The 27,315-nt window shown below is 44.6% G+C and overlaps 1 protein-coding gene and 1 long non-coding RNA gene across 7 annotated transcripts in view; one reads left to right on the plus strand and one right to left on the minus strand.

The window, feature by feature from the left end:
* Positions 1–27,315, plus strand: part of SEMA5B (semaphorin 5B) — a 279,879-nt gene that overhangs the window by 216,710 nt on the left and 35,854 nt on the right. For all 6 annotated transcript variants that reach the window (XM_075181160.1, XM_075181164.1, XM_075181163.1 and 3 more), the window contains 5 exons: positions 1,689–1,824; positions 2,227–2,434; positions 2,807–3,014; positions 24,397–24,514; positions 25,191–25,366. In XM_075181160.1, coding sequence (XP_075037261.1) covers positions 1,689–1,824; positions 2,227–2,434; positions 2,807–3,014; positions 24,397–24,514; positions 25,191–25,366 — 846 coding nt within the window. The remainder of the gene's footprint in view (positions 1–1,688; positions 1,825–2,226; positions 2,435–2,806; positions 3,015–24,396; positions 24,515–25,190; positions 25,367–27,315) is intronic.
* LOC142098369 (uncharacterized) lies at positions 454–25,869 on the minus strand. Its single transcript, XR_012678331.1, has 2 exons — positions 25,510–25,869; positions 454–800 (listed from the first exon to the last, which is right to left on the minus strand). It is a non-coding gene; the product is annotated as an uncharacterized LOC142098369 (long non-coding RNA).

Genomic DNA, 27,315 nt, shown 5'->3' on the forward strand with positions numbered 1-27,315 from the left:
TGCATTACGGTTTACAATGTTTCTTAGAGAGCTCGTTAGAAGCCGGTTTGTTACTATGTGATGTGTCTGGAGAGTTTTTCTTATGCGTAAACTTCAGGAGGAAACGTGCTCGGACTGGTGATGTATAGAAAGTGTAAAGTAATACTGCAAATAGCAGCATCGTTCACAGTGCAGCCTCCTATCAGACTCTGTATAATACACAGCGCTTCCAACAACAATTGGCCTCATTGGGAGATAAAAATGGCCGCTGACTTGTAAACAGAACGTGTTAGCGCAGTTTCCACAGTAACCGCTAGAAACCAGTAAAAATACCCAGGATGTCTGCAGCAAATACTATTAATCAGCTTATTGCACAAATGTATGGAACAGAAACCACACACACAGTGACGTCTATAGGAAATATTGTTGATACACCGCAATGATATCATATAGGAAATAGTGTTGATATACACATAATCATCATCAGCATTTATTTATATAGCGCCAGAAGATTTCTGTAGCGCTTAACAATTGGTAACAAACAGTAATGGGGTCAGACTGCAACTACCTAATAGGGTGTGTGTGGGGGGAGCAGCGTCTAAGCAGCCCCAGGACAAGTTTATTTACTTTGAGTGGGTTTGGAAGCCCCTGTGGAGACGTCACTCACGTTTGTTGTGTTTAATAAAGTGGTAGCGCGACCTGTCACTGCTCCGTCAGCCAATGAACTGATCGAATCCCGAGGGATCCTGTAATTGTGCGTTCTGCGTCTTAACACAAAGCAATTATGTGTCCGGGTGAGGACAGCCCGTCGTGTTAATGATCTGAAAAACAAGAAATTAAAGTGTAGCTTGGTAGCGGTAATATGACAGAGCCTCTATGTTTGGTATTTGTGTAAGAGTGTCATTTAGGACACTTCACTTAACCCATTCTATGCCTGAAAGGCTGCACTGTATATTGTAAGCTCTCAAGATCAGAGCGAGTGAGTGGAATTGTTTTATATTGTGAACCAATAACAACATATAAGGTGCAAGTTACCCACGGCCTGTAAACGTTTATTGCTGGCACCTGAATTTTCTGAATATTTCCTATAACCTATAATGGCGATTAGGAATTCACTGGACTTCAGAGCAGGGGCCGTAAGGGGGCACAGTGGCCTTGGAGGAAGAGTTGACCCCACATTGCAGTAATTCCACCCCTGAGTACACCATTATAGGCGTAAGAAGCAGACCCTGTGTATTGAGCTGGTGCAAGATTCAAGTCCTTATGCTGGGTGAAAATGACTGTGCGCCACGCGGCAGGGGGTGACCGTTAAAATGCGCCATCTCCCTTTATCTTATTTCAGCAATCACAAAATCTTGTTTTTTGTTTTACTCCTTTGCAAAAGTAGGCGCAATGCTGCATGTGCCCTGTATTTTATGGAGAACCGTCACTTCTCTAACTCCTCCCACCTCCCGTTTACCCATGCGCCTAGGCGGAATTCTGGGCTAGACGCACCAGCGCAAATCAAAGCTTGTGATGTCACCAAAGAGGATTTCTGCGCTACTCAGCAGGTGGCGCATTGTGAATGAGGCCTCTGATTACTACGTAATGCGGCCAGTCCTGAGTTAGGCTGTAATCCTGCTAATCGTTGTGTTACAATGTATCACTGATTCACAGTGAGTCATGTTAGTTGTGGAATTTATGTAATTATGACTTTATTATTATTCCAGAAATAGCATCGCTGCCTCTGCAGTCTGTGCCTTCAACCTCAGCGCTATCACTCAGGCCTTCAATGGGCCATTCAGATACCAGGAAAACCCTCGATCGGCCTGGTTACCAACCGCAAACCCCATGCCCAACTTTCAGGTGAGCGATCGCTACGTTACACAAAGTGCTGTTGTGACTGTTGCAGTGTGTCTAGATGTCAGGACAGAAGACACCAGTGGAGATGACGCTTCAGATTTGGAGCTACAGACAGAATTCCTCTATCTGCAAAATGTAGCGTGTGCCACCTACATTGACTCATATACATTGGCTCTATATTGTGCAATGAAGCACAAATTTGTGTTCCTTTATTTAATGCCCTTGTGTCAATCCTGTGTACTGCAGTATATAGTATATACCCCCCTCCTTTACTGCCACATGTCTCCTGTCCCACTCACTTTCTCTACTGTCTGACTTGTCACCCACGTTACCCCCCCCCCCCCTGCCCTCCCCATTACTCATAGCCCCTTGCTGCGGTCTCAGATTCTGCTCCATGACTCTTAGTGCGGAATCCTGAATGACGACAGCCCCAACGAGAACCTGACAGAGCGCAGCCTGCAGGACGCCCAGCGCCTCTTCCTGATGAACGATGTCGTACAGCCGGTTTCTGTGGATCCGCTGGTGACGCAGGACAGTGTGCGATTCTCCAAGCTGGTGGTGGACATTGTCCAAGGAAAGGACACCCTCTACCATGTCATGTACATCGGCACAGGTAACTAATCACAGCCCCTCTACCCCAGAGCAGAAAATTATCCTGATTATAAAAGCTCCTCTGGAGAAAAGGAATTAATTAATAAAAGGACATTTTTACATTGTCAGTAAAGACTTTCTAATAGAATATGGTAAAATCATGTAGTGATTCCACCAGAGAACGTAGAGTACCCCCAATGTGACGATCACTCCGCTGCTGCCAGTAATTCAGCCCGTACATCGTTGAACCCTTAGTACATATTCTGTCACTGTGGCACCATCTTTGTAGCAACACAAATGCGGCATCAGTAATTATACAGAGGTGATTATATATAAGCTCAGTATGAGTTGAATATAAGTCCGTCACTGAGCTCTCCCATTTCTCTCTCCCCAGAACACGGCACCATCCTTAAGGCTCTGTCCACGGCCAACCGCAGCCTGCGCAGCTGTTACCTGGAAGAGATGCACATACTGCCCAGCAGCCAGCAGGAAGCCATCCTCAGCCTGCAGATTCTGCACAGCAACAGGTCGCTCTTTGTGGGGTTAAAGCACGGAGTCCTGAAAGTGCCCCTGGAGAGGTGCTCCATGTACCGGACAGAAGGGTAAGTCGGGGAACTGCCCCGTATGGCACAGGATGCAACGAATATCTGGATGTGATGTCTGTAGTCATTTATATGACTGAGGTTCATCAACGGGACATTTTCATACACTGATATTTCCTGATTCGATAGCTACAAAGTTTGCTGATTGTTTCTGAATGATTTATTAAGTTACATGTTCTTTTCTTGTCTCTTATGCTTATGTGGGACACGGTTGTATTAAGGTGGTATAGGGGAACACGGTTGTATTAAGGTGGTATGGAGGAATATGGTTGTATTAAGGTGGTATGGGGGGAAGACGGTTGTATTAAGGTGGTATGGGGGGAACACGGTGGTATTAAGGTGGTATGGGGGGGGAACACGGTTGTATTAAGGTGGTATGGGGGGGAACACGGTTGTATTAAGGTGGTATGGGGGGGAACACGGTTGTATTAAGGTGGTATGGGGGGGAACACGGTTGTATTAAGGTGGTATGAGGAACACGGTTGTATTAAAGTGGTATGGGGGAACACGGTTGTATTAAGGCGGTATGGGGGGAACACGGTTGTATTAAGGTGGTTTGGGGGGAACACGGTTGTATTAAGGTGGTTTGGGGGGAACACGGTTGTATTAAGGTGGTTTGGGGAACACGGTTGTATTAAGGTGGTTTGGGGAACACGGTTGTATTAAGGTGGTATGGGGGGAACACGGTTGTATTAAGGCGGTATGGGGGGAACACGGTTGTATTAAGGCGGTATGGGGGGAACACGGTTGTATTAAGGTGGTTTGGGGAACACGGTTGTATTAAGGTGGTTTGGGGAACACGGTTGTATTAAGGTGGTATGGGGGAAACGCGGTTGTATTAAGGTGGTATGGGGGAACACGGTTGTATTAAGGTGGTTTGGGGAACACGGTTGTATTAAGGTGGTATGGGGGAACAGGATTGTATTAAGGTGGTATGGGGGAACACGGTTGTATTAAGGTGGTTTGGGGAACGCGGTTGTATTAAGGTGGTATGAGGAACAAGGTTGTATTAAGGTGGTATGAGGAACAAGGTTGTATTAAGGTGGTATGAAGGAAACACGGCTGTATTAAGGTGGTATGGGGAACACTGTTGTATTAAGGTGGTATGAAGGAAACACGGCTGTATTAAGGTGGTATGGGGAACACTGTTGTATTAAGGTGGCATGGGGGGAACACGGTTGTATTAAGGTGGTATGAGGGAGAGAGTTGTATGTGTGTTCCCTTCATCTATAGTGTATTATAGTGTGACAGATCAGGAGTTTATCTCATATGTATTTTGCTGATTGGTACTACACAGGAAGCACTCCGGGACGTATTGTGTGGTGTACCGTGTAATTGTCACTTTGCTGCAATGTGAAATCTATTTGCGCTGCAGAGTTCAGGTGCTGCCAGGTACAGAGTGTGGAGACACTTTATATCCGTCACTCTACAGCGCACCCGCTTTACCAGAGACTATCGTATGTGTATATAATTCAGTGTTCAGTAAACACTCGGTGTAAGGATCCTGTGACAGTAATGGGGATTCACTGTTATTATACTGTCAGTTATAAATACACTGTTACTGTGACTGCAATAGGAGGAGCCAATGTTGCTTTGTATGACATTATTCTTATTACCTTGTTTAGCAGAGCTCCTCACAGTGGCTGAAGTAGGAGGAGCTCAGTGCTCATGATGCTGTGTATGACATTATTTTCATTCCCTTGTATATAAGAGCTCCTTGCAGTAGCTGTAGTCTCATTACCTTGCAAGAGTGATTAACTTTTTCCCCTTTCTCTTATTTGGACCTTCCTGGTTAATGGATACTAGACCTGTACAATACTTTGTGTAGGATGTTTACACATATAAATACAGTGCAGTCTCTTGTATCTACCTCATGCACAGTCAGGGCACCTATATATCTGTCTAAAGACCGTGCAATCAGAATCATCTTCCTCAGGACAGAAGCGTCTCTGGCTGTAACCGCTACCAGCCACCTGGTTATTTGTTTTCTGGGACAGTGTGTCGGGATCATGTGTTCGCCCCCCCAAGTATATTCCATTATTACAGAACCTGGCGCTTGTCTCTCCCATCGGTGCGGACTCGCGCTGGCAGCGACACGGAGAGGCCTCTGTTTGTCTAAGTTTATGGAAGCCCCAACGAGGAGCATTGTACTAGTCCTTAATCCATCTGCATGATGTAGAGCGCATTACGCAGATACACTGCCTATGGGATTACATTCTCCTTTAACTGATTACACAACTTCACCGCCCAACTCTCAGAAACAATTAAACTGTTTTGTAGAGAGCAGAAAAGTAATTTCTAGTTCCGTTCTGCGGCTGCTCCCTGACCGCTGACCTTGTGATATTAGTGTTACTGGTCTGTAACCCTGATGTAGGGCTCACTCCTGTCTGCATTTGTGATGCCTATGATGAAACATGAGGGGGGTGCACAGAGAAAACACAGATATCAGAGGAATTTATATAATATTTTTTAATATATTGTTTTCACTTGTGCTTCATTAATCCACAGGTACTGCTTCTTATATGATACGGTTATAGCTGCATTACCACCTAATGTGGCCCCTCCCCCTTGCTGGAGCCGCTGGGGGCTGCTACTACATGCGGCTGTTCTTCCTGAAGTTCTGGCTGATCTGCTATACAGCGGGTGGGGGGGGGGGGGGGCGCGGGGTGGTAACATTAGGAAATATTTTCCCAGGGGGTGATGTAACTTTACATTGTAACCTCTTTGTTGTGTGACACTTGTAGTAATATACTGCATGTATACAGGATACAATATACTAACATTGCTCCAGACTGGACAATAACCCGCAGGAACCAATCACAGTCTAGTATGAGACAGTCGTCCTGGAGATTTGATTTTGCTGCGGATTTCCACCTTTTAGCAATAGTAACAAATTATGATGAATTTGAAAAGAATGAGACACAGATTGAAGAACATGTGTAAAGTAAATGATTTCTGACCCTGCAGAACAAACCAGTTTGTGGTTATGTCTAATAAATATTTTGGGGACCACAGGATATTGTATAAACGACTTTCCCAGAAGTTGCTGCAACAGCAAAGAGATCCAAAGCGATATGAGCGAATGGTCCGTAGAGCCATCAAAATAAAAATATTGGGACTATTGAAGCCTTTACTCCTCGGCCATCTGTACTCTGTAATCCGCTCTTATTATAACACGTCTTAGTATAGCAAGTCCTTCTATAAACACACAATAATCACTCTCCGTAGTTGCAGCTGTCCGGTATGGGGTCCATACAAGTCCGCTCTGGTCGGCACAGGTCACTGTCACGTCTGCCTGTAATACTGGGAATATTCTATTAATAATGACGGATGTTACGGCACGGGAGAAGGTTGAGATTTCACAATAGAAATGTCTTCCTGACAACCCGCCGCGGATATTTCCACAGCGGAATATTTGACAGAAGACGGAGAATATTCTGATGTCTCGGCCAGACCGGACTCTCAGGAGGACAATGGACTCATCAGCGTTTTGGCAGATTAAAGAGAACATTTTGCTTTAAATTTTCATTCATTATATCCGAAGGGCGAGAATCCATTCTCTGATAATTGAGTACTGGTGACTGTGAGTGAGACGTTGTCAGCGCAGTTTAATTGTAATAGATTCCTCGTCACCAACCATTATATCTTCATGTCATACGGCTGTCTCATGATACAAACTCTGTGGCAGACTTTTCATATTAGTGACGTTTTACAGACTTATAGGGGGCTCATCCTGAGCCGGGCGTTTCCTTAGACTGATTTCCTCATTATTTGTACATAGGTTATTGGATCTTGTGGTTGTATTTTAAAGTGATTTATTTTGTTGTTGTCATTCATATGCGAAAAGGAATATTATATCTCTATGTGCCCCGTCCTCAATAACACAATCCCACAAGAGGACAAGTCACAACCCCACACAAGATCTGCACACATCTCCTGAAATACTCTGTGCTGCTGATTACATTCAGACAAGCAGTAAATGGACTTTAAATACAATAAAGTATTCGGACTCTGATATAAATAGGCTCTGATTATAGTTACCCTTTTCATGTCGCTGTCCTGTGCTCTGCGTATGAAGATCTAATGTCTGATGTGTGTGGTCCATTCTAGTATCTGTCTGTGACCCAAATATTTATTATGTGAGGAAAGTCTGTAATGATTGTTTAATCCTGCCTGTACCACAGGCCTCTTATCGCAACGATCACACTGTAAACACACTCATTGTGCTACCAAATCACTTCTGCTAAAGCTGGGTACACACTACAGAATTTTCCACCAACTTTTTATGCCGATCAATTTTACATGCGATCGATGGTCCAATCGCTCGGTCCATGGACTGCATACTCACTAGCCTTGTTTAGGACGATAAAGGGAAGAGCGGACGTCCCTTTAGTGACTTTTTACAGCCATGTTGTCGTGAGCAATGATTGCAGTTTTGTACTCACTGTTGTGGATCGGTCGGAAGTTTATACACACTACACAACGGAAACGAGATTGGAACGAAAATATTAAACGGTACGACCAACCAAATGAGGCGACAATCGTCCATTCGGGCAGACTTTCAATCATCGTGTCACTACACACACTGACCCGACTTTTGATTTGAACGAGCGGTCGTATGTCGGCTGATTTAGCCGATTATTGGATGAAAACTGTGTAGTGTGTACCCAGTATAAGTCACAGATTCCCACTTCCCAAACTGTCCCTGTGCTGAGGGGGGGTGAACAACAGATGTGCTCAATGTTTGCATTATATCCGAGTGTTTTGTCAAACTTAACAGAAACCTTTATGTTAAGAGGATATATAGTTGGCTGCATCAGGACAATTAGAGGAGCATTAGTGTCATCTATGTCTGATGAATTGTCGGACTAACCTTGTTTAAAGATCTTGTGGATTAGTCCTTAGCGGAGTCTCAGCAGGATGAGGTTCTAGCTACATCCTGGTATCCTGATTATACTGATAAATTCTTATCTCCTAATGTATCAAAGTGGGACACAAGATGTGTCCCAGAAACTGCACTTTTTGGCTTTAACCATAAAACTATAGAAAAATGTAATTAAACCGATGTATTATCCAGCGCTGCAGACACAGATCACCAATACTTGCAGCAATGTACAGGACGGTCCCGTTATACGTGTATGAGGCAGTGGAAGTGATGGCGCCGTATACGGCGCGATTTGTCAGATCAGGATAATTGACTGTTCATGTAACCATTGTCTAACTGCGCTAATGGTGCCCACCACATTGGTCATTGCCCGGAGTACCCAGCATCCAGATATATCAGCCATTATGTATTTAGACAAAGAGAGAGATGATTAGAACATTTGGATAAGTATGTTTCTTCATATCCGTGTTCTGACTGCGGAAGGGGCCCAGCCGTGTGACCACTACGGGGCCGGAGGTGAAGGGTGCCTGGCACTGCCAGTCTCTCACCCCCTCCGAGGCCCCTAATCTGCTGGTTGTAGAGCGGAGGCCTCTTCTGAATGCCTCGGACCTCACATAGAAGAGCAAAAGCCTGAGAGGATAGGGCAGCTTTGCAGGGAGCCTACACAGATTTTACTTTGGGGCCGATTAAGACACTTTTTTGACCTTGTCTGTGGCCTGTACCTCTGCCTCAGTGTGTGACAGAGTGGTCGTATCCGAGACCTCTTCCGAAGTATTTCCATGACCAGATCTCCTCTAGATCAGTGGGTCTGAGCAGATCTCACCTGGATCCGATCGTGTCTGACCTGACTTCATCTAGAAAGCTCACACTAAGCTATGTAATAAATAAATAGAACAGTGATAGATAGATAGATTAGTGTAAACGGACATAATGCTGCTGGAATGTAAGTTAGAGATGTGTCTATATCGCTAAAATTCTAGAAAGAAATAAGTAAAACATCAAATCTTACAATTAGTTTTCAGTTTCAGGAGCCGATTTATTACACCTTATTTTCCTGTAAAACAGCCGTTTTCGGGGAACAGACACAATAAGTATCCTGTAGATCTATGAACATCGTAGCAGATATCGAAGATATCTGTGGAATCCAGAGCAGTCCCCATAAATGTGTATGAGGACTGCTCTGTACCGCAAGTTGTGCAAATGTAATTTCACATACGGTGAATGTACCGCAGGCACATACAGCTCAGGCTGCCGTACATCATCATCATCTATTTATATAGCGCCACTAATTCCAGAGCGCTGTACAGAGACCACGCTCACATCAGTCCCTGCCCCATTGGAGCTTACACTTTAAATTCCCTAACACACACACACACAGACCGAGAGACTAAAGGCAATTTAATAGCAGTCAATTAACCTACCAGTATGTTTTTGGAGTGTGGGAGGAAACTGGAGCACCCAGAGGAAACCCACGCAAACATGGGGAGAACATACAAACTCCTCACAGATAAGGCCATGGTCGGGAATTGAACTCATGACCCCAGTGTTGTGAGTCAGAAGTGCTAACCACTACGCCATCTTTCAGGTCTGCTGTATGTGGAGAGCATGGCGGTAGAGTAGAGGGATCTTCGGATCCCTCACCGCATCTTACTGCTCTCCCCTCCGGTCACCTTGTGATAGTGACCATAGGAAAGATAGGAGAGGGGTCTTTGCAGGTACAGTAGTGACTGTTGTTCCTGTTGAAGATTGTTAATAAATACACAGCATCTTTCAATCCTTGTCATTGCGATAAGGAATAAAAGGGTTTGTGTTAAAAATTCAGTCATTAATAAATAAGGGCCTCAGTGTCTGATTTGTTAATATTTTGTTTATTTAGGCATCAGACACTTGGCGGAGTTGGGGAGAGCCTGCACCAGGTTTATATAAGGATCCAAATAGAGAGCGCACAGGCGAAGGAGAGAAAAACTGTTCTAAGTTATAAAACGTGTATTTATTCCATTGTAGCGCTGAACCGAGATGTTTACTCAGTGTAATGTGTTTGGTTTCTCTGGAATAAAGGAATAAATCTAGAATAAGCCTCTAGCGGTTACGTTAGACGTGTGTCTCCTTGAGCTTTGCAGAGTATATTTTGTGCCCCCAAGGTGCGATTTTCAATTAAGATTAACACATATTTGAACAGATCTCAGTTATTCCCACCTGGTCCTGTAATGCTGCGTTTACAGGACTGTGAGAGGTTCAGCCAGAAAGAGATTCCAAAACGGAACTGTACACACAGAGGAGGGCGCTGGCAGTGCCAGGGGTGAGGAGGGCGCTGGCAGTGCCAGGGGTGAGGAGGGCAGCCAGGGCTCTGAAACACTGAAAAATTAACCCACTCATGGTGAAAGATAAAAGTCATTTAATGTACACATTAAACATTCACATTACATGGTTCATTGTCAAACATCATAAGCTCCTGCGTTGTCCATTCACACCCTGGGGAACTGAAATACAGATAGGATCACATCCAGATACCTTCCTTTACAGGTTTTACACCCACTCTTATCTCTGCTTATGTTTTATTTATATAGTGAGAACATATCCCACATCCTGTGCAGCGGGGAGAGAACACAAACATGAATTGTTTACAACATAGAAACCTAATCTAATCTTAACCTGATCTAACCTTAGACAAACCGAGGGAAGGCCATGGCTGCAAGAGCTTACAATCTAATGGGAAACGAGGAATGTTATGTAAAGTGCACACATGAATGTTTTCATGATCTTCATTCTGCAACCACAAGGCCAAACTGTGATTTATACATGGCCTGGACATCTATATACCTATATCAATATATACATTGTAGGACAAATCTCAGCCACACACAAGGACAGTATGTTTGCATTATTAAAGGAATCACTGGTGTTTATATTATGTTTATGTTTCATAACAATCAGATTCTGGTAAACTTCTGGTTGCTATGAGTTACAGCACATTTTTTCTGTGCAGCAGTTTCCATAAATGTCCCCGGATGTTCCGCTCCCCATACTCCTCATTGTGTATATTTGTGTACAGTCCACATCAGAGGGCGTCTGGTTGTGCGGCTGTCAGATTCTGAACGTTGTGTTGATTTGTGGGTAAATTGTTGTGTGTTGGTTAATGCTGCCGCCTCTGACCTTACTCTGAGTTGCGTCTTTATATTTTCACGACTTGTACTTATAAAAATGTAACGGCTGAAATAAAGCGACTGCTCCTTCGCTCTCTGTTTTACGATATTTTGGGGTTTCCAGTCCAGGTGCCCCTCCGTGAGCCGGCAGTGAGAAGACTTGATTTATGGATGCAGTTTTGTTCAGTGTGTCCGGATGTTTTCACTTGTGTCATTACAGTGATATAATGAGCTCTTATAGTAGAAGCTCTTTATGCAAAACTCTTAACAGCGGTCTATCAACCTGCAGAGAGGGTGGGGGGGGGGGGGGTAGAGTAATTGCTGATGCCTGTTGCTGTAGAGCAATGTTCCGGTTGATATTTATTCTGTTAGATTTTGTCTGTATTACATATTATCCTGTATGACTATTAACCCATAACTGTTGTGAACGAATCAGAGAGAACCTGTTGCTTTCACTGCACATCTGTGCATGGTGTTATCCCGTTCACAGGTCAGATGAAGGGTTATTATTTCAATGAGGTTTAATGGTCGACAGCTCAGTATTTCTCTCCTATGTCGTATTCTGCAGAGTTATTACACTGAGCACCGTCCTGCACGTTGCTAATAAGCCCCTGTTACATCGGCAGACAGCTCCACACCTCTTGGTAATACACTTGTGATGGGTTAGAGAGACAAGAATCCATTTCTAGTGTAATAAATAAATAACGATCGTTATCATGTTGTGGAATGTTGATTAATGATCTTTTTCCAGTATGTGACGTAAGGTGAAAGGGCGCGGCCACTGGTCAGGGGGTATTGTATTGCCATCAGGGTCCTCGATTAATATATATCGGCACTTATAGCACTGTCAGAGGAGGAAACAAAAATCAGCATTTCATGTCATGTCGTTTGTCTGCTCAATTCACATGAATGATGTATCCGTGTCAGAGACCCGGGAACAAACAATGAGGCTCTAAATCATTGTCCTCTCCTATTAGGACCAAATATTATCACTTGTTTATACAGCAATAACTTTATCTACAGTGGCTGCCAAGTGGGCATAGTGCCCCTGTATTACACCTATATAGCGCCCCTGTATTACACCTATATAGCGCCCCCGTATTACACCTATATAGCGCCCCTGTATTACACCTAAATAGCGCCCCTGTATTACACCTATAGCGCCCCTGTATTACACCTATAGTGCCTCTGTATTACACCTATATAGCGCCCCTGTATTACACCTATATAGCGCCCCTGTATTACACCTATATAGCGCCCCTGTATTACACCTATATAGCGCCCCCGTATTACACCTATATAGCGCCCCCGTATTACACCTATATAGCGCCCCTGTATTACACCTATATAGCGCCCCTGTATTACACCTATATAGCGCCCCTGTATTACACCTATATAGCGCCCCTGTATTACACCTATATAGCGCCCCTGTATTACACCTATACACATTGTACATGAACTCCTTCTCCCCTCCGGCCCCTTGGCACATCATGTGGTATAATATCCCTATCGGTAGAACTGGATAATACAACTGGGTGATGAGGGGATTTAGCACAAGAATGGTCTTGGCAGGACTCAATATTGTGTTTGTCATTTCCATTGTGAAATCTGCCTCCGAGCATCAGTACCCGGCCTTATCTCCGCGTTCCCTCAGCCTGGTAATGGAGGAAACATGATTCTTTGGAACATTTTAAAGTTCTTATGCTGCAGGGTTACAATGTAACAGGACACAGGAAAACCAAAACGTGTTACACAGTTAAATAATGCACAGACGGTGAAGCCTCAATTCATCAGCTGCTAAACGATAGTGTCTGACCTACAAAACCCTGATGCTGCGCCAGGCAGTGTCAACTGCAGTCTGACAGACAGGTCCCTCGTCCATCCTTTGTTGTGTTATATCCATACTATTGATGTACAGCCAGAACTGGACAGATAATTGCATTTTGAAATAATTATCTGAGTAGATTATAAAATATGAACCTACTTATTATAATGTCCTTTTTATAGCATACTAGCAGAATACCCGGCATTGCCCGGGATTTAAAGAATTTTAAGACACAACTGTGTTACAAAGTGTTTCTCTGAGTTTGAAGAGACCAGTTACTGGATGAAGCGGCATTAAACCATTCCCAATATTTAGGAAATGATCAGCAAACTGACCGTCCATTGTGTTGCCATGCAGAGAAACTCTCATATTTGTGGTTAGTCGCAAAGTGCGAACATGCCTGCAAAGATGTGATGATTTAAGGCATGCATTAATTTCAAACGCCATTGTTCCTTTTGGAATGACCGGCAATGTTTGTCGAAAATCTCCAGCCAATACAACAGTGACTCCACCCATTAGTAAATCATTGCCTCTTAAAAATTGAAGTGTTTGATTGAGGGCCTGTAAAGCATTTTTGTGTGACATGGTGCATTCATCTCATACAATGACCTGACATTGCTGCAGAATCTGAGCTTTTTCTGTTCGTTTAGTGATATTGCAGACGTGAGTTTCACTTCGGGCCAGATTAAGCGGTAACTTGAAAGCTGAATGTGCTGTTCTTCCACCAGGGAGCAAAGTTGCAGCAATTCCAGAAGAGGCCACAGCAATAGCTATCTTGGAATGTACTCGAATTTTAGCAAGTAACAACTTGATGAGAAACGTCTTACCTGTTCCTCCGGGTGCATCCAGAAAAAATATATTTCCCCTTTTTTTTTGGAACTTCTTCCAAGACATTGTTCCAGACATTCCAGAGTTATGGTCGTTTTTGATGATTTTTAGGTGTTACCCCCCTCGCCACCCCCACCCTTAGGAGTGCTAGGGGTGTCTTGCCCCCACAATATTTGTTGTCAGACTGTAAGTCATATGTGTACCAGGTTTGGTGTAAATTGTTCCAGACATTCCAGAGTTATGGTCGTTTTCGATGATTTTTAGGTGTTACCCCCCCCCCCCCCCCTCGCCACCCCCACCCCGTAATGAATTTCAATTTTACATTTTTTTAGTTGCCTCCGTCATGTTTTAATACACTCGTATGCAAAATTTCATGATCTTCGCTTGAAAAATGTGGATTTGTATAGAAAGACAGACAGAAGGACAAATTTTCTCTTTTATATATTAGATGGGTACAGTAGAAAGGTTGTCACCAGCATCTGTATAAAATACATTGATGCTAATTTAATGACATGGTGCAATGTGTAATAAGGTGCTGTAACCCCTAGCACCAGATTATCATCCCTAACATCTGATTGGTCGCATAGCAGCATTGTGGACATTAGATAATTTATTGTCTTTGTTATAATATGGTGACATTTCTTTAGCAGTATTGCAGGTGCGACAAATAGGCGATGTATTCTCCCAGGGTATGACCAATTCACCAGAGACATTTCCATGGATTTATAACCGTACAAATCCGAGAATTAAATTCTAGGCGGCTCAGATTGAAAACCTGAGTGTTCCATATGTTTGTGATACGCCTGTAATTAAAGGTTCCTCTCCCCAGTGAGTCATGGGCCAGTTCATCTACTTAGTGCAGTAATTGTGACTGTAGGATTCTGCACCGTTTAGTTCCCTCTCTGAAATAGCATTTTGCAGACCCCACTGGCCATAGAACTGGGGGGAAATGTTTGTGGTGACACAGCCTTAACATCACCATATTATTGCTGTCTTATAATGACCTGTATTGTGTGTTTGTCGTGTGTAATAAACTAGAATGTAATCTTATCTGTAAGTAGGTTTTACAATCCTCTTTCTCTGTCTCCCTCTCCCCCCCCTCTCTCTGCCTCCCTCTCCCCCCTCTTTCTCTCTCTCTGCCTCCCTCTCCCCCCTCTCTCGCTCTCTCTGTCTCCCTCTCCCCCCCCCCTCTCTCTGCCTCCCTCTCCCCCTCTCTCGCTCTCTCTGTCTCCCTCTCCCCCCCCCTCTCGCTCTCTCTGCCTCCCTCTCCCCCCTCTCTCGCTCTCTCTGTTCCCCTCTCTGTTTGTCTCTCTCACTGTCTCTTTCCCCTCTCTCTCTCTCTTCCCCTCTCTCTCACTCTGTCCCCCCCTCTTTACCCCCCCCTTTCTCTCTTGATTTCTCTCTCACTATCAGTCTCACTCCCCCCCCCCTCTCTCTCACTGCCCCTCTCTCTCTCACTCCCTCTCTGTCTCTCTCTACTCCCTCTCCCCCTCTCTCTCTCTCTCTCTCTCTCTCTCTTAGTGATAGACATAATTCGGTCTGCATGCGCACACACAGCAAGTCTATTCTTTGCATATTTCTTTTTATTGACATGGGTATATGAATATAGAAAAATAAGCATTGTAAAAGTAGAGGTCAGTCCTGGAAAAACCAGGACCTTGGCCACAGAGTTCACTGGGACAGCACCCCCTAGTGGCCTGGTCATTATGCTAGAATACTTAGAAAAGCTTGTCCAGAAGCATTTCAGATGAAGTCGTCCTTTGAATGAGCTTTTGCTTAAACATTGTGGATACTTTAGAATATGCTGTAAATTGCTAATCTTGTATTAGTAATGAAAGTATGAAAATGTTACACAAAGGATAAAAAAAAATAGGAAAATTGTGAAATAATTTAGGTCTGTTTCAATAAAACATTTCAACCAATGGTTTGGAGTGACTGAGAACTGGTGAATGCTGCCATCATTCTGCATTATATTTCCACTTACTTTGTATGGCCGAGAACAAAGAGATTATCAGGGTTTGTTCAGAGAGAGCGGTTACCTCCGCCTAGATCGCATTACCCCTCACCCTCAGTAACGGCTGTGCCGGGTGATTGAGTCCTGTATTACTGAGAGAGAAGGTGCTGGCTGTTTGCTCTGCATTCTGCAGTGTCTGCCGGCAGCTGCTGGAGAGGGCAGAGTGGGCTCCAATGTCCTGGTGTCTTGGATGATAATTGCACCCTGTGGTTGTGTGATCGCTGGTATCTGACTTCTGGCCCTCGTCCTCCATCAGGACACATGATGGGTAGTAGCACTCCTTTGTTATAATGACAAAGATAATTGCAAAACCCAGCTACCTACAGCGCTAACACATCTGCAACACAATATAATATATCTGCTCATTAAAAAGGTTAATTTTTGAGTCCGTAAAAAGGAGACGAATGTGAGCATCGCTTGGAATATTAATGATTCTGAACAAACCAGGAATTATATACAAGGAACTCAAACCTCGCTTGTTCATGAATAATTATTGAAATGTGGGTGTAGGGTTCTCTGTCTCCGCAGGAATGGAAATTATACCTAGAAATCAGGATTTTCCATTTACTTCCTTTCAATCACTTTAAAGTTTCTTACAGCATAACTATGTTATTCCTAAAAATGTAATAGCGGAAATCGGTGACAAAATACCAACATTATAAGATGGTTATTTAGTCTACTAGTTGGTAGTACACAGTCTGTTTGCAGAGAGTGGATCACGGGGAACTGTACTCCCTATCTGTGAGCTGAAGGGGGCGCTAACGATCTTTGTGGTAAATGCATATTTCTGTTATTGCCAGTGATTGGCTGGAAGAAGTTTGAGCGGGTTGTGGGGGCATTTGGGCCTGTAAGACACAGCTTATAAATTGGAGGGGGCCCCTTACCGCACTGAACACTCCCCTCCCTCTTACTAAAGCACACAGTATATACTGAGGGGGGGAGGTCATGGCTGTGGAATGAGATGTGATTATCTTATTCTTGCACAATAACATACATTCAGTGTCTCATTTAGAGTTAAAAGCAAAGAAAATAGGAGCAAATTTGCACCTTCTCGGAACCATGTTGCCGTTGTGGGGCGGATTTGTGTCATTAAGGCCCCCCCACATTGTACAATGTCGACACATTTCGCAGCAAATTGCATCATCCAGCCCCCTCCCACAGGTAGGTGGGATGTGGGTGACTGCCCTCCTGGGATTCCGGGGGTCTATCTGTAATTCGGGATTCTCACTGTTGTCCCAGGAGAGTAGTATGATTATTACATATCTATTGTAATTGGATGATGGTACAAATGATCTTTATTCAAAGGTTATTGGATCAGCAAATTATGTTGGGACATTTCTCCTTGTGTGGCCACGTACGAGCAGGTTTACAGAACTACACGGGGCAATCACAATATTATTGTGTTATAATAAATGTGAGAAAAGCAGAAAGAGAGACCCGGCTTCTAATTAGCCGTTGATTACAGGCTAATAGGATTGCACAGGCTTCTTGCTGGTAATACTACCCAGTCTCATTTTCAGAGATTTGTTCTTGCTAATTTGTTAGCGGCCTTGTTACCTTCTGCGCTGTCAACGGGTGCCCCTCCTTTATACACAGAGAGCGCCAATAGGCTCCCACGATATACATATTACTTGTGTGTATACTAATGGATCATCAACTTGTACTGTTCATTAGTCTTTATATAATGATTATAAGACTTACTCATTAACTATCAACAGATTTTAGCAGTGACCTTATTATATTACACCTCACCCTGTCTATAATAATTGTGTAGCTAGTAACATATTCTCTTTATGGTTTCTAAAGGTTTTGTTTATTTGCAGAACATATTCTATCATTAAGTGACTACAATACTGGAGATCTCTGTAATAATAGAATCAGAATTGAATGATTTATGAGTATATCATCATCAACATTTATTTATATAGTGCCAGCAGATTCCATAGCGCTTTACAGTTGGGAACAAACAGTAATAAAACAATACTGGGTAATACAGACAGAGAGGTAAGAGGGCCCTGCTCACAAGCTTACAATCTATGGGACAATGGTTTGATACACAAGGGCATGTGCTACATCATATTGCACATTGGTCCAGCTAGAATGCAAAGGTAAAAAGTATTAAGTGGGCTGTGTTATCAGTCACACAGCAATGTTGGTCAGAGGGTTGTTGTCTTGTGTTAGCTGTGTAGAGGGTGGTAATAGGGTACCCTAGGGAGATTAAGATGGTGGTTGAGGAATATTATAAGCTTGTCTGAAGAAGTGGGTTTTCAGAGAACACTTGAAGGTTTGAAGACTAGAGGAAAGTCTTACTGTGCGAGGGTGGGAATTCCACAAAGTGGGTGCAGTCCGAAAAAAGTCCTGTAACCGAGAATGGGAGGATGTGATGAGAGTGGAAGAGAGACGTAGATCTTGTGCAGTACGGAGGTGTCGTGTTGGGAGATATTTTGAGACAACTGAGGAGATGTATGTCGGTGCAGTTTTGTTGACGACCTTGTTTGTTAGCAGAAGAATTTTATATTGGATTTGTTGAAAAACAGGCAGCCAATGTAGAGACTGACAGAGTGACTCAGCAGATGTAAAACGATTTGCAAGGAAAATCAATCTAGCCGCTGTGTGCAAAATAGATTGTAGGGACTTGGAGTATATTGCTACATTATATTATTTTTACATTATGGTTGATTGGTACATTATGATTCTTTATCATTTGGGATATATTTGATGATCCATTAGTATATTGACTTACTATATTATTTATTTTGAATATATCTTGTATGTATGTGGAAGACAATACATTTAATAAAAGAAAGACACTTATCTGTAATAACGTATCAGCAGGCATATTACTGTAGGACAAACAAGTGTTATAAGGTATTACAAACAAATCTGACAGTGGTGGGGGCTCGGAGGTTCACTGCTGGGAGTCTGCAGGGAGCGGCTTATAGGTGGGGGCTCAGAGGTCCACTGCTGGGAGTCCGCAGGGAGGGGCTTATAGGTGGGGGCTCTGAGGTCCGCATGTGGGGGCTCTGAGGTCCGCAGGTGGGGGCTCTGAGGTCCGCAGGTGGGGGCTCTGAGGTCCGCAGGTGGGGGCTCTGAGGTCCGCAGGTGGGGGTTTTGAGGTCCGCAGGTGGGGGCTCGGGGATCTGCAGTGGTCGGCTCAGAGGTCCGCAGGTGGGAGCTCGATGGTCCACTGCTGGGAGTCCGCACGGAGGGGCTTATAGATGAGGACTTGGAGGTCCGCAGGTGGGGGCTCGGAGGTCCGCAGGTGGGGGGCTCGTGGGTCCGCAGGTGGGGGGCTCGTGGGTCCGCAGGTGGGGGGACTTGGAGGGCCGTGTGTTTAGTACATGGTGACTACACAGTGCTGAGTATAAAAGGGATTCCTCTTTCAGACGTTAGCGCACCATCTTATATACACCCTCGTGCAAACTATGCATGCCTTTGTGTCTGACTTCCTTCTGTGCTTCTCAGCAGTGTGTTTATATCGGAAGACAGAGCTGCCTATGTCCGTGTCCTGGGATACAATATAAAGATGCTGCCTGGACACATTTGTCTCCAATACAGAGAGCAAAGCTCCTATTCCAGGCAAAGCACAGAAGGGATACAGAAATATAATGCATTTATGAAAAGGAACAGGAGTGCGTGGACAAACCAATAAATTATAGTCCCCCAACGTGAACAAACAAGAAGGATTACCCCTCTTCCAGCCTCATGCCCCCTTACCAGGCTGCCTCTGCCAGCTGTACATAAACTATTACTCCCATCATGCCTTGCCAATATGTTAATGTCAGTAACGGATAAACAGGTAACTCATTGTAGTCTGCGTCTCACGTCCTCACCTGCCGGCATCTTCCAGACCATAAATGGATTTTACTTTAATCCTGGAAATGTTTGGAAATTCCAGCTGAGCCTGAGGTGATTCTGGGAGATTCCTTTACAGGTCACCTGGTTACCAGCCAAACTCTGTTGTCAGCCAGGCGCCGTCACTGCAAGCGTTGTCATCATCGGCGCAAGAAAACTACAGCATCGGACAGTGGGTGTAACATACACCCAATATAACACAAACCGTGCAGGGGGGCGCACAGCGCAGAGAACACAGCATGATATTTACACCATTTTATTACTTGGTTTTATTTTCTCAGCTGATACTCTGAAATTTAGAGAAGTACACCTGGACTGGAACAGGTTAAATCCTAGTGTGTCTCTATCTATCTATCTCTCTATCATCTATCTCTCGATCATCTATCTCTCTATCATCTATCTCTCTATCATCTGTCTATCTGTAATATATAAGGCTAACGCTGCTCCTCACCTATATAAATACACACCCAAAACACAGACAAATTTTGTAAAATGTTTGTAAATGACTCTTGTGTACTTGACTGTTCCTACTGAATAGATTTTCCTCATTTATTGGCCTTATTTTGTTTGGTTTATTTAGGTTTTTGGGTGGCAGTTACCATTTATAACGACCTCTGCTGTTCCAAATTGACTCAATTTTCTATCCATTCATGTTATTTGCACTTACTGTTATATTAATAGGAATATACTAATTAATTTAAACAACAAAGTAACTGCGATGCCACCTAAAAGGTAAATGTCTGCTGTGGGAGTAACTGAGGAGTAAGAAGCAGCAAAGAGACGGAGGCCGTAGCGGGATAAAGCCGGAGGACAGACTGACGGTGACCAAAGAGAACGTAATCGTCGTCACCATGTAAATCTGACTCCTCAGCAAATTGCCCGTCACAGAGAAAACAATGGAAGAGCGAACAGGACAGAGGTAATATCACGTCAACGCCTATAAAGTCAGCCAACAAGAGGCCGCGCCATTCTCGATGTCGGTAACTCGGATGAAAGAAATATAAATGCTCATAGCTGTGGTCCCATGAACTGTATATAAAGAAATATTTGTGAAATAGGAATTTTGTTAGGTTCTTTTTTGGGGGATCCAGTAGTTGATTCCACTTTCGCGGGATAAATGATGCACAAAATTTAACCGTTCTCAAAAAAGGGGTCCAACATGATCTTAATCTTATTTTTTTAAAAAAATATTCAGTATAACAGTCTGTGCAGATCAGACCCTACTGTCCAGCAGAACAGTGATATCATACAGCCCTATAGCTACCATATACAGATCAGTTTCTGTCACACAAACCACATCCCAGTAAGCTGCAAGGTTAACCTGATAATGTCCCCATGTACAGCCCCAGTATAACAACTTATTATAGCGCTATAGTGCTACAGGAGACCAGGGTCCTATCTGTGTGGAGTTTGTATGTTCTTCCCGTGTTTGCGTGTGTTTCCTTGGGGTGCTTCAATTAACTCCCACAGTCCCAAAAACATACTGGGAATTGGCGTGTGATACAATTAACCCTATATGGGTCTATATGATAGGTAATATAGATTGTAAGCTCCACTGGGGAGGGACTGATGCGCACGATTATATATGCTCTGTACAACGCTGCTTAATATGATTATTATAATACACAATAATAATACATCCTCATCACCGTGCCATCCTGCCACCATACAACACAGGTATTTCATATGTGTCCAGTGTAATATACCGGACTCGGGGTCCCCTGTTCCACCTGCACTTCAGTTTTACCAGCCATGTAATCTAAATTTCCTGCTGATAAAGGGAAGATCTTCCTGTATACAGGTGCTGAGCGGCCGAGAGGAGAGTGCAATCTGTGATACATATTAATAATTCAGCCCTAGACTTCTATCTAGAACAGAGAACGTTCGATTCTTATCTTAAACTACAATTTATTTTTTATTTTTTATCTCTGACGTTTTGTTTTCCCTGCTCCTCTCGCACCGTCGCTGATGCCTCCATTTTCACGGTGAGAGATAATCATTTCTGCCCCGGCTCTGTTTGACATTCTGTGTAAGTTTCCTAATCACATTTGAAACAGACTCGTTACTCGGAGAAATGGCAACACTTTACAAGTGAAGGGTTTTTTTCACACTTGGCTAAATCACATTATAATAGAATACTAGGACAAAGTATAGGCAAAGTGCTCCGCTGCACGGACCACAAGAGCCCCCCACTCAGACAGCGCTGATTAGGAACAATTCACCCCCATTACTGCCAAGAGGGCTCCTATCAGACACTGCGTTAACCCCATGAGTCCCCAAGGTGACTGTCAGATTCATTGCAGCTACAGACCCATAAGTACTGGGTGGTCCTCCTAAGCTGCTGTTATTAATATCTTCATCTGGAGTTAGTCTTCTATCCTGGGATAGCACTGAGGTGACTCTGGAAGTTTGTATTTTTATTTTCCCTTCTATGGGGCACAAATCATATCCTGCCCGGCTTCCTCTGTGCCCGATCTTGGGGAGCTGAGCACTGAAAGCTGCCATTGTTCTAAGTTTTCTAACAAAACAAAATCTGATCTGGGCTGCCTCCTACTGCAGCCTGTGCAAACTGTGTAGACAGACAGACAGACAGCGGCACCCCAACAGAGAAAGCTTTGTGTAACATTTGGCCTGATAAACCCACAGCTCAGAGCCCAAGGATATCACTGGAGCTCAGAAGATTCGGACAATGATTCCTCCTTGGAAGAGAGAAAAAACTTGTAATAATCGTCCTATTGAGAGGGACGGCGCTGTGTGTTTATACGCGTCTCATCGTCCGACTTTCTTCTGTCCTCGTGAAACGATCCAGTGTCTGCCGGGATGTGTGGCTGCTTTGTATTCACAGCCGTGTTTAATGTCAGGCTGCCTTTGAACGTGAGCTTTAGGCGTTATGTAGCGAGATAAAGTAGGACTCCGACCCAGCTCTGTGAAGACAAAGCAAGAATCAAGTGTCTAATAATACACTTCTGACTGACCCGGCCTTGTCTCCGTTGGCATTTGTGTTTTGCTGTGAATTAGCAGTTACGTCACTGGTGGAAACGCAGAGTTTGAAAGTTTCCCGTTATCCGGAATATCCGTCTCTGAGTCAACTACTGGAATTACCACTGATGCACGATTTATGTTTTTTGTGTTGTGTGTTTCACGTCTTTTTGAGGAGTTTTGGCAAGAGATAGGCAGCCCATTCCCAGTGTTGTCGTAGGATCCCCAATTCTGGAAGCTTTGACCAAACTCGGTGATAAAGGGGCCCAACCATTCTCCCTGAGTTCCCTGAGAGGGGGACCTGAATACCCTTCACCCCTAAGGGTATACGGCTGCAGATTTGGGGATGTCAAGGAGACCAGAAGACCCTTATTCCTCTAAGGGGTCTCATAGCAGTGGGAGATGTGGAGGAACAAGGCCAGTTACCTTTAGGGAAGGGTCCAAGGACCTAACCCCCTGCACTGTCACCACGTACGATGATTTGGCACACACCACTCGGGTCTCCGTACAATAACCATGTCCTGTCAGTTACTCACTTTATAGCAGTCGTGCAGCCAGAGCACACTGACCAGATGTAGATGTACATTGGAGCAGTAGTGGTCATGCTGAAAGTGGGCGAAGCCAGATCACTGAGCGCATACTGACTGACAGACAGATCAGACGAGCACAATAGCGATTTCCAGCTTTTGGAAACAAATGTTACAATGAGGAATATATCAGGGGAAAGTGAATGGTTATGTAATATAATTCTCCCTCACTTTATCCAGTTTTTCTTCACAGCTTCTGAGCTTCAGGTGCCGGATGTGTCCCTGAGACAATGTATAGACATCCTGACTGTATTATATGACATTTATTCAATCACATCTCTCCAGAATAAGTCTCTGTATTATGTCAGTCTCTATGAACCACATAGTGCTACCTGCAGTGATAACCTCCATATGCAGGAGCCAAAGAGCATGAATTAGAGAGCAGGAGCAAGAGGGCATGAATTAGAGAGCAGGAGCTAGAGAGCGGGAATTAGAGAGCAGCAGCTAGAGGGCATGAATTAGAGAGCGGGAATTAGAGAGCAGCAGCTAGAGGGCATGAATTAGAGAGCAGGAGCGAGAGAGCATGTATTAGAGAGCATGAATTAGCAGGAGCTAGAGGTCATGAATTAGAAAGCTGGAATTAGAGAGTAGGAGTCAGAGAGCAGGAATTAGAGGGCATGAATTAGAGAGCAGCAGCTAGAGGGCATGAATTAGAGAGCAGGAGCTAGAGGGCGTGAATTAGAGAGCAGGAGCGAGAGAGCATGAATTAGCAGGAGCTAGAGGTCATGAATTAGAAAGCAGGAATTAGAGAGTAGGAGTCAGAGCAGGAATTAGAGGGTATGAATTAGAGAGCAGGAGCTAGAGGGCATGAATTAGAGAGCAGGAGCGAGAGAGCATGTATTAGAGAGAAGGAGCTAGAGAGCATGAATTAGCAGGAGCTAGAGGTCATGAATTAGAAAGCAGGAATTAGAGAGTAGGAGTCAGAGAGCAGGAATTAGAGAGCAGCAGCTAGAGGGCATGAATTGGAGATCATGAATTAGAGAGCAGGAGCTAGAGGGCATGAATTAGTGAGCAGCAGCTAGAGGGCATGAATTAGAGAGCAGGCGCTAGAGGGCATGAATTAGAGAATACAGGATGATGGGTACTTAATGAATTTACACCATCTCCTCACAGAATAACCTACTTTATCCCCCCAGTAAGACTCATATTTGGCAATGACCAGGTCACTGTTACATGTTAATATGTATATTCTGCCAGAGATTAAATGTCCGGATTGTTTAGTAAATGTGGAGAAAGAATAACGGTGCTCGTCCTCTCCATTTCCAGGACTTGTTTGGGCGCCAGAGACCCGTACTGCGGCTGGGACAGTAAGAAGAAACGCTGTACAACGCTGGAGGACAGCTCCAACATGAGCCTGTGGTTCCAGAATATCACCGAATGCCCGGTGAGTACAGAACACGGCGCCGTAACCGAGCGCCGGCTACAGACAATAGTGATATAGATATATACACTTTCCACTGACTCCTTACCCAATTTAAGTCTTATTGTTAGAACTTAATTATTCCTTTTAATAAAATAGTTTAGGTAGTGCATATGTAATATGGCAGTAGCAGCCAATCAGATCATTTTACATAGCACCAATCATATTACACAGCACCGTACAGAGAATGTATCTTTTTTCTCTGTGGGAGGAGCCTGTGGAAACAGAGCTCCACTTTGTGGAACAGGATTATGTAAATGAGATTTAATGGGTGGAGCTCCCTGTTTGCACATGTTCGGAGGCAGCGGAGGTCAGGCCTTTACATTCAGTTGAACGCTTTTAGTTCTGTCCAGTGCACGCTATACAGGAACGTGTATACCAACGTGATGAAAATGCATATGTACAATAGTGATACGTAACACAAATGAGGCTGGAGCATTATATTATTATATGTTATTATGGACCTTTCCAGCTGGATCTCCAATCCCATAAAATTAGGCAGACTGATTTTCCTGGGGCACCTCCTGAAACCGTGACATGGACGGATAACTAGGCAAATTAACATTGCTGGGGCATTTTTTCCCAGCCTGTAAATGACCCTAAATATCCCTTGCGCTGATTGTCTTTGTGTATGTCTCAGGTCAGGAACCTGACGGTGAATGGAGGTCTGGGAGCGTGGTCAGCCTGGCAGCCATGCCAGCACTCGGATGGAGAATCCACGTGCCTCTGCCGCTCTAGGATCTGCAATAATCCTCAGCCGCGCTGCGGAGGGCGAGACTGCGAAGGGCCGCGCATAGAGATCGCCAACTGCTCACGGTAAGTGGGAAACTCCTGCATGAAATTCTAAGTCAGCTGATGTTAAAACGCGTTTTTCAGGGTTTATATTAGGTGGAGATATTTAAATTAAGATATATATATATATATATATATATAGAGAGAGAGAGAGAGAGAGCTATTACTGTTTATACAGCTGTAGGTGCATCACGTTAGCCACGGCATCCACAGATGTACTTGGATTATATTTTCTTTTCATTTGACTCATATTCCTACTGATTAAAGCGCCTCTGTGGCCTCATCCCGCCATACTCCTCATGCATTGAGAGGCTGCGTTATATTCCTGAATCCACGATACGCCCTAAAGAGAAATGATCCATGTAAAAGCTCTGATTAGTTTGGTGCATGCCTGTTTTATAATACACAGACATATGCAATGTTTTATTGAGATGTGGATTAATGCGGACTCAGATGTCGGCCTTTCCCACACTTTCACACTTGCTTCATTTATTTGTCATTTGAAAACTGGATATGATGGAAAAGACTGGTGAATTGTACCAAGAACTGATGTCAGCGTTTCCAGACACAGTTTCATGTTGTGTTAGAATGAAGAAGGTCATTGTGGTATTTGCGTTGAGTTGTTTGCAGTTTGTAACGTGGAACAATCAATAAATCATTTTTACGTCTCACCGCACAGTGTGAAACTGAGGAAGGATTAGGTGAGCTGAGAATGGGAGCGACAACAGGGAAGGTGATTGTCTGCCGTCACCTCTATGTAGCGGAGTTCTTATAGTATTGTTACTAAACCTGGGAGACGCTCTGTTTCCTATCTGTACATTAAGAGAGGTCAATTCTGGTCTACACAGACGTGTGAAATAAAACGTCATTTACATTTCAATTAATATATATTTGTTTGACAAATAGGAATGTTGTGGTAGATTTCTGTTATATCCCACGGCCCTGATGCAGTGGTGAGGTGCTCTGGTGGAGTAGGTTGTGGTGAGGTGCTCTGGTGAGGTAGGATGTGGTGAGGTGCTCTGGTGAGGTAGGATGTGGTGAGGGGCTCTGGTGGGGTAGGTTGTGGTGAGGTGCTCTGGTGAGGTAGGATGTGGTGAAGTGCTCTGCTGGGTTAGGATGTTGTGAGGGGCTCTGGTGAGGTAGGATGTGGTGAGGGGCTCTGGTGGGGTAGGATGTGGTGAGGGGCTCTGGTGGAGTAGGATGTGGTGAGGTGCTCTGGTGGGGTAGGATGTTGTGAGGGGCTCTGGTGAGGTAGGATGTGGTGCGGGGCTCTGGTGAGGTAGGATGTGGTGAGGTAGGATGTGGTGCGGGGCTCTGGTGGGGTAGGATGTGGTGAGGGGCGCTGGTGAGGTAGGATGTGGTGAAGTGCTCTGCTGGGTTAGGATGTTGTGAGGGGCTCTGGTGAGGTAGGATGTGGTGAGGGGCGCTGGTGGGGTAGGATGTGGTGAGGGGCTCTGGTGGGGTAGGATGTGGTGAGGGGCTCTGGTGAGGTAGGATGTGGTGAGGGACGCTGGTGGGGTAGGATGTGGTAAGGGGCTGTGGTGGGGTAGGATGTGGTGAAGTGCTCTGGTGAGGTAGGATGTGGTGAGGGGCGCTGGTGGGGTAGGATGTGGTGAGGGGCTCTGGTGAGGTAGGATGTGGTGCGGGGCTCTGGTGAGGTAGGATGTGGTGAGGGACGCTGGTGGGGTAGGATGTGGTAAGGGGCTGTGGTGGGGTAGGATGTGGTGAAGTGCTCTGGTGAGGTAGGATGTGGTGAGGGGCGCTGGTGGGGTAGGATGTGGTGAGGGGCTCTGGTGGAGTAGGATGTGGTGAGGGGCTCTGGTGGAGTAGGATGTGGTGAGGTGCTCTGGTGGGGTAGGATGTGGTGAGGTGCTCTGGTGAGGTAGGTTGTGGTGAGGTGCTCTGGTGAGGTAGGTTGTGGTGAGGTGCTCTGGTGGAGTAGGATGTGGTGAGGTGCTCTGGTGGGGTAGGAT

Source organism: Mixophyes fleayi, chromosome 7 (genome assembly GCF_038048845.1).
Source record: "Mixophyes fleayi isolate aMixFle1 chromosome 7, aMixFle1.hap1, whole genome shotgun sequence".
In the NCBI taxonomy this organism is placed as follows: domain Eukaryota; kingdom Metazoa; phylum Chordata; class Amphibia; order Anura; family Limnodynastidae; genus Mixophyes; species Mixophyes fleayi.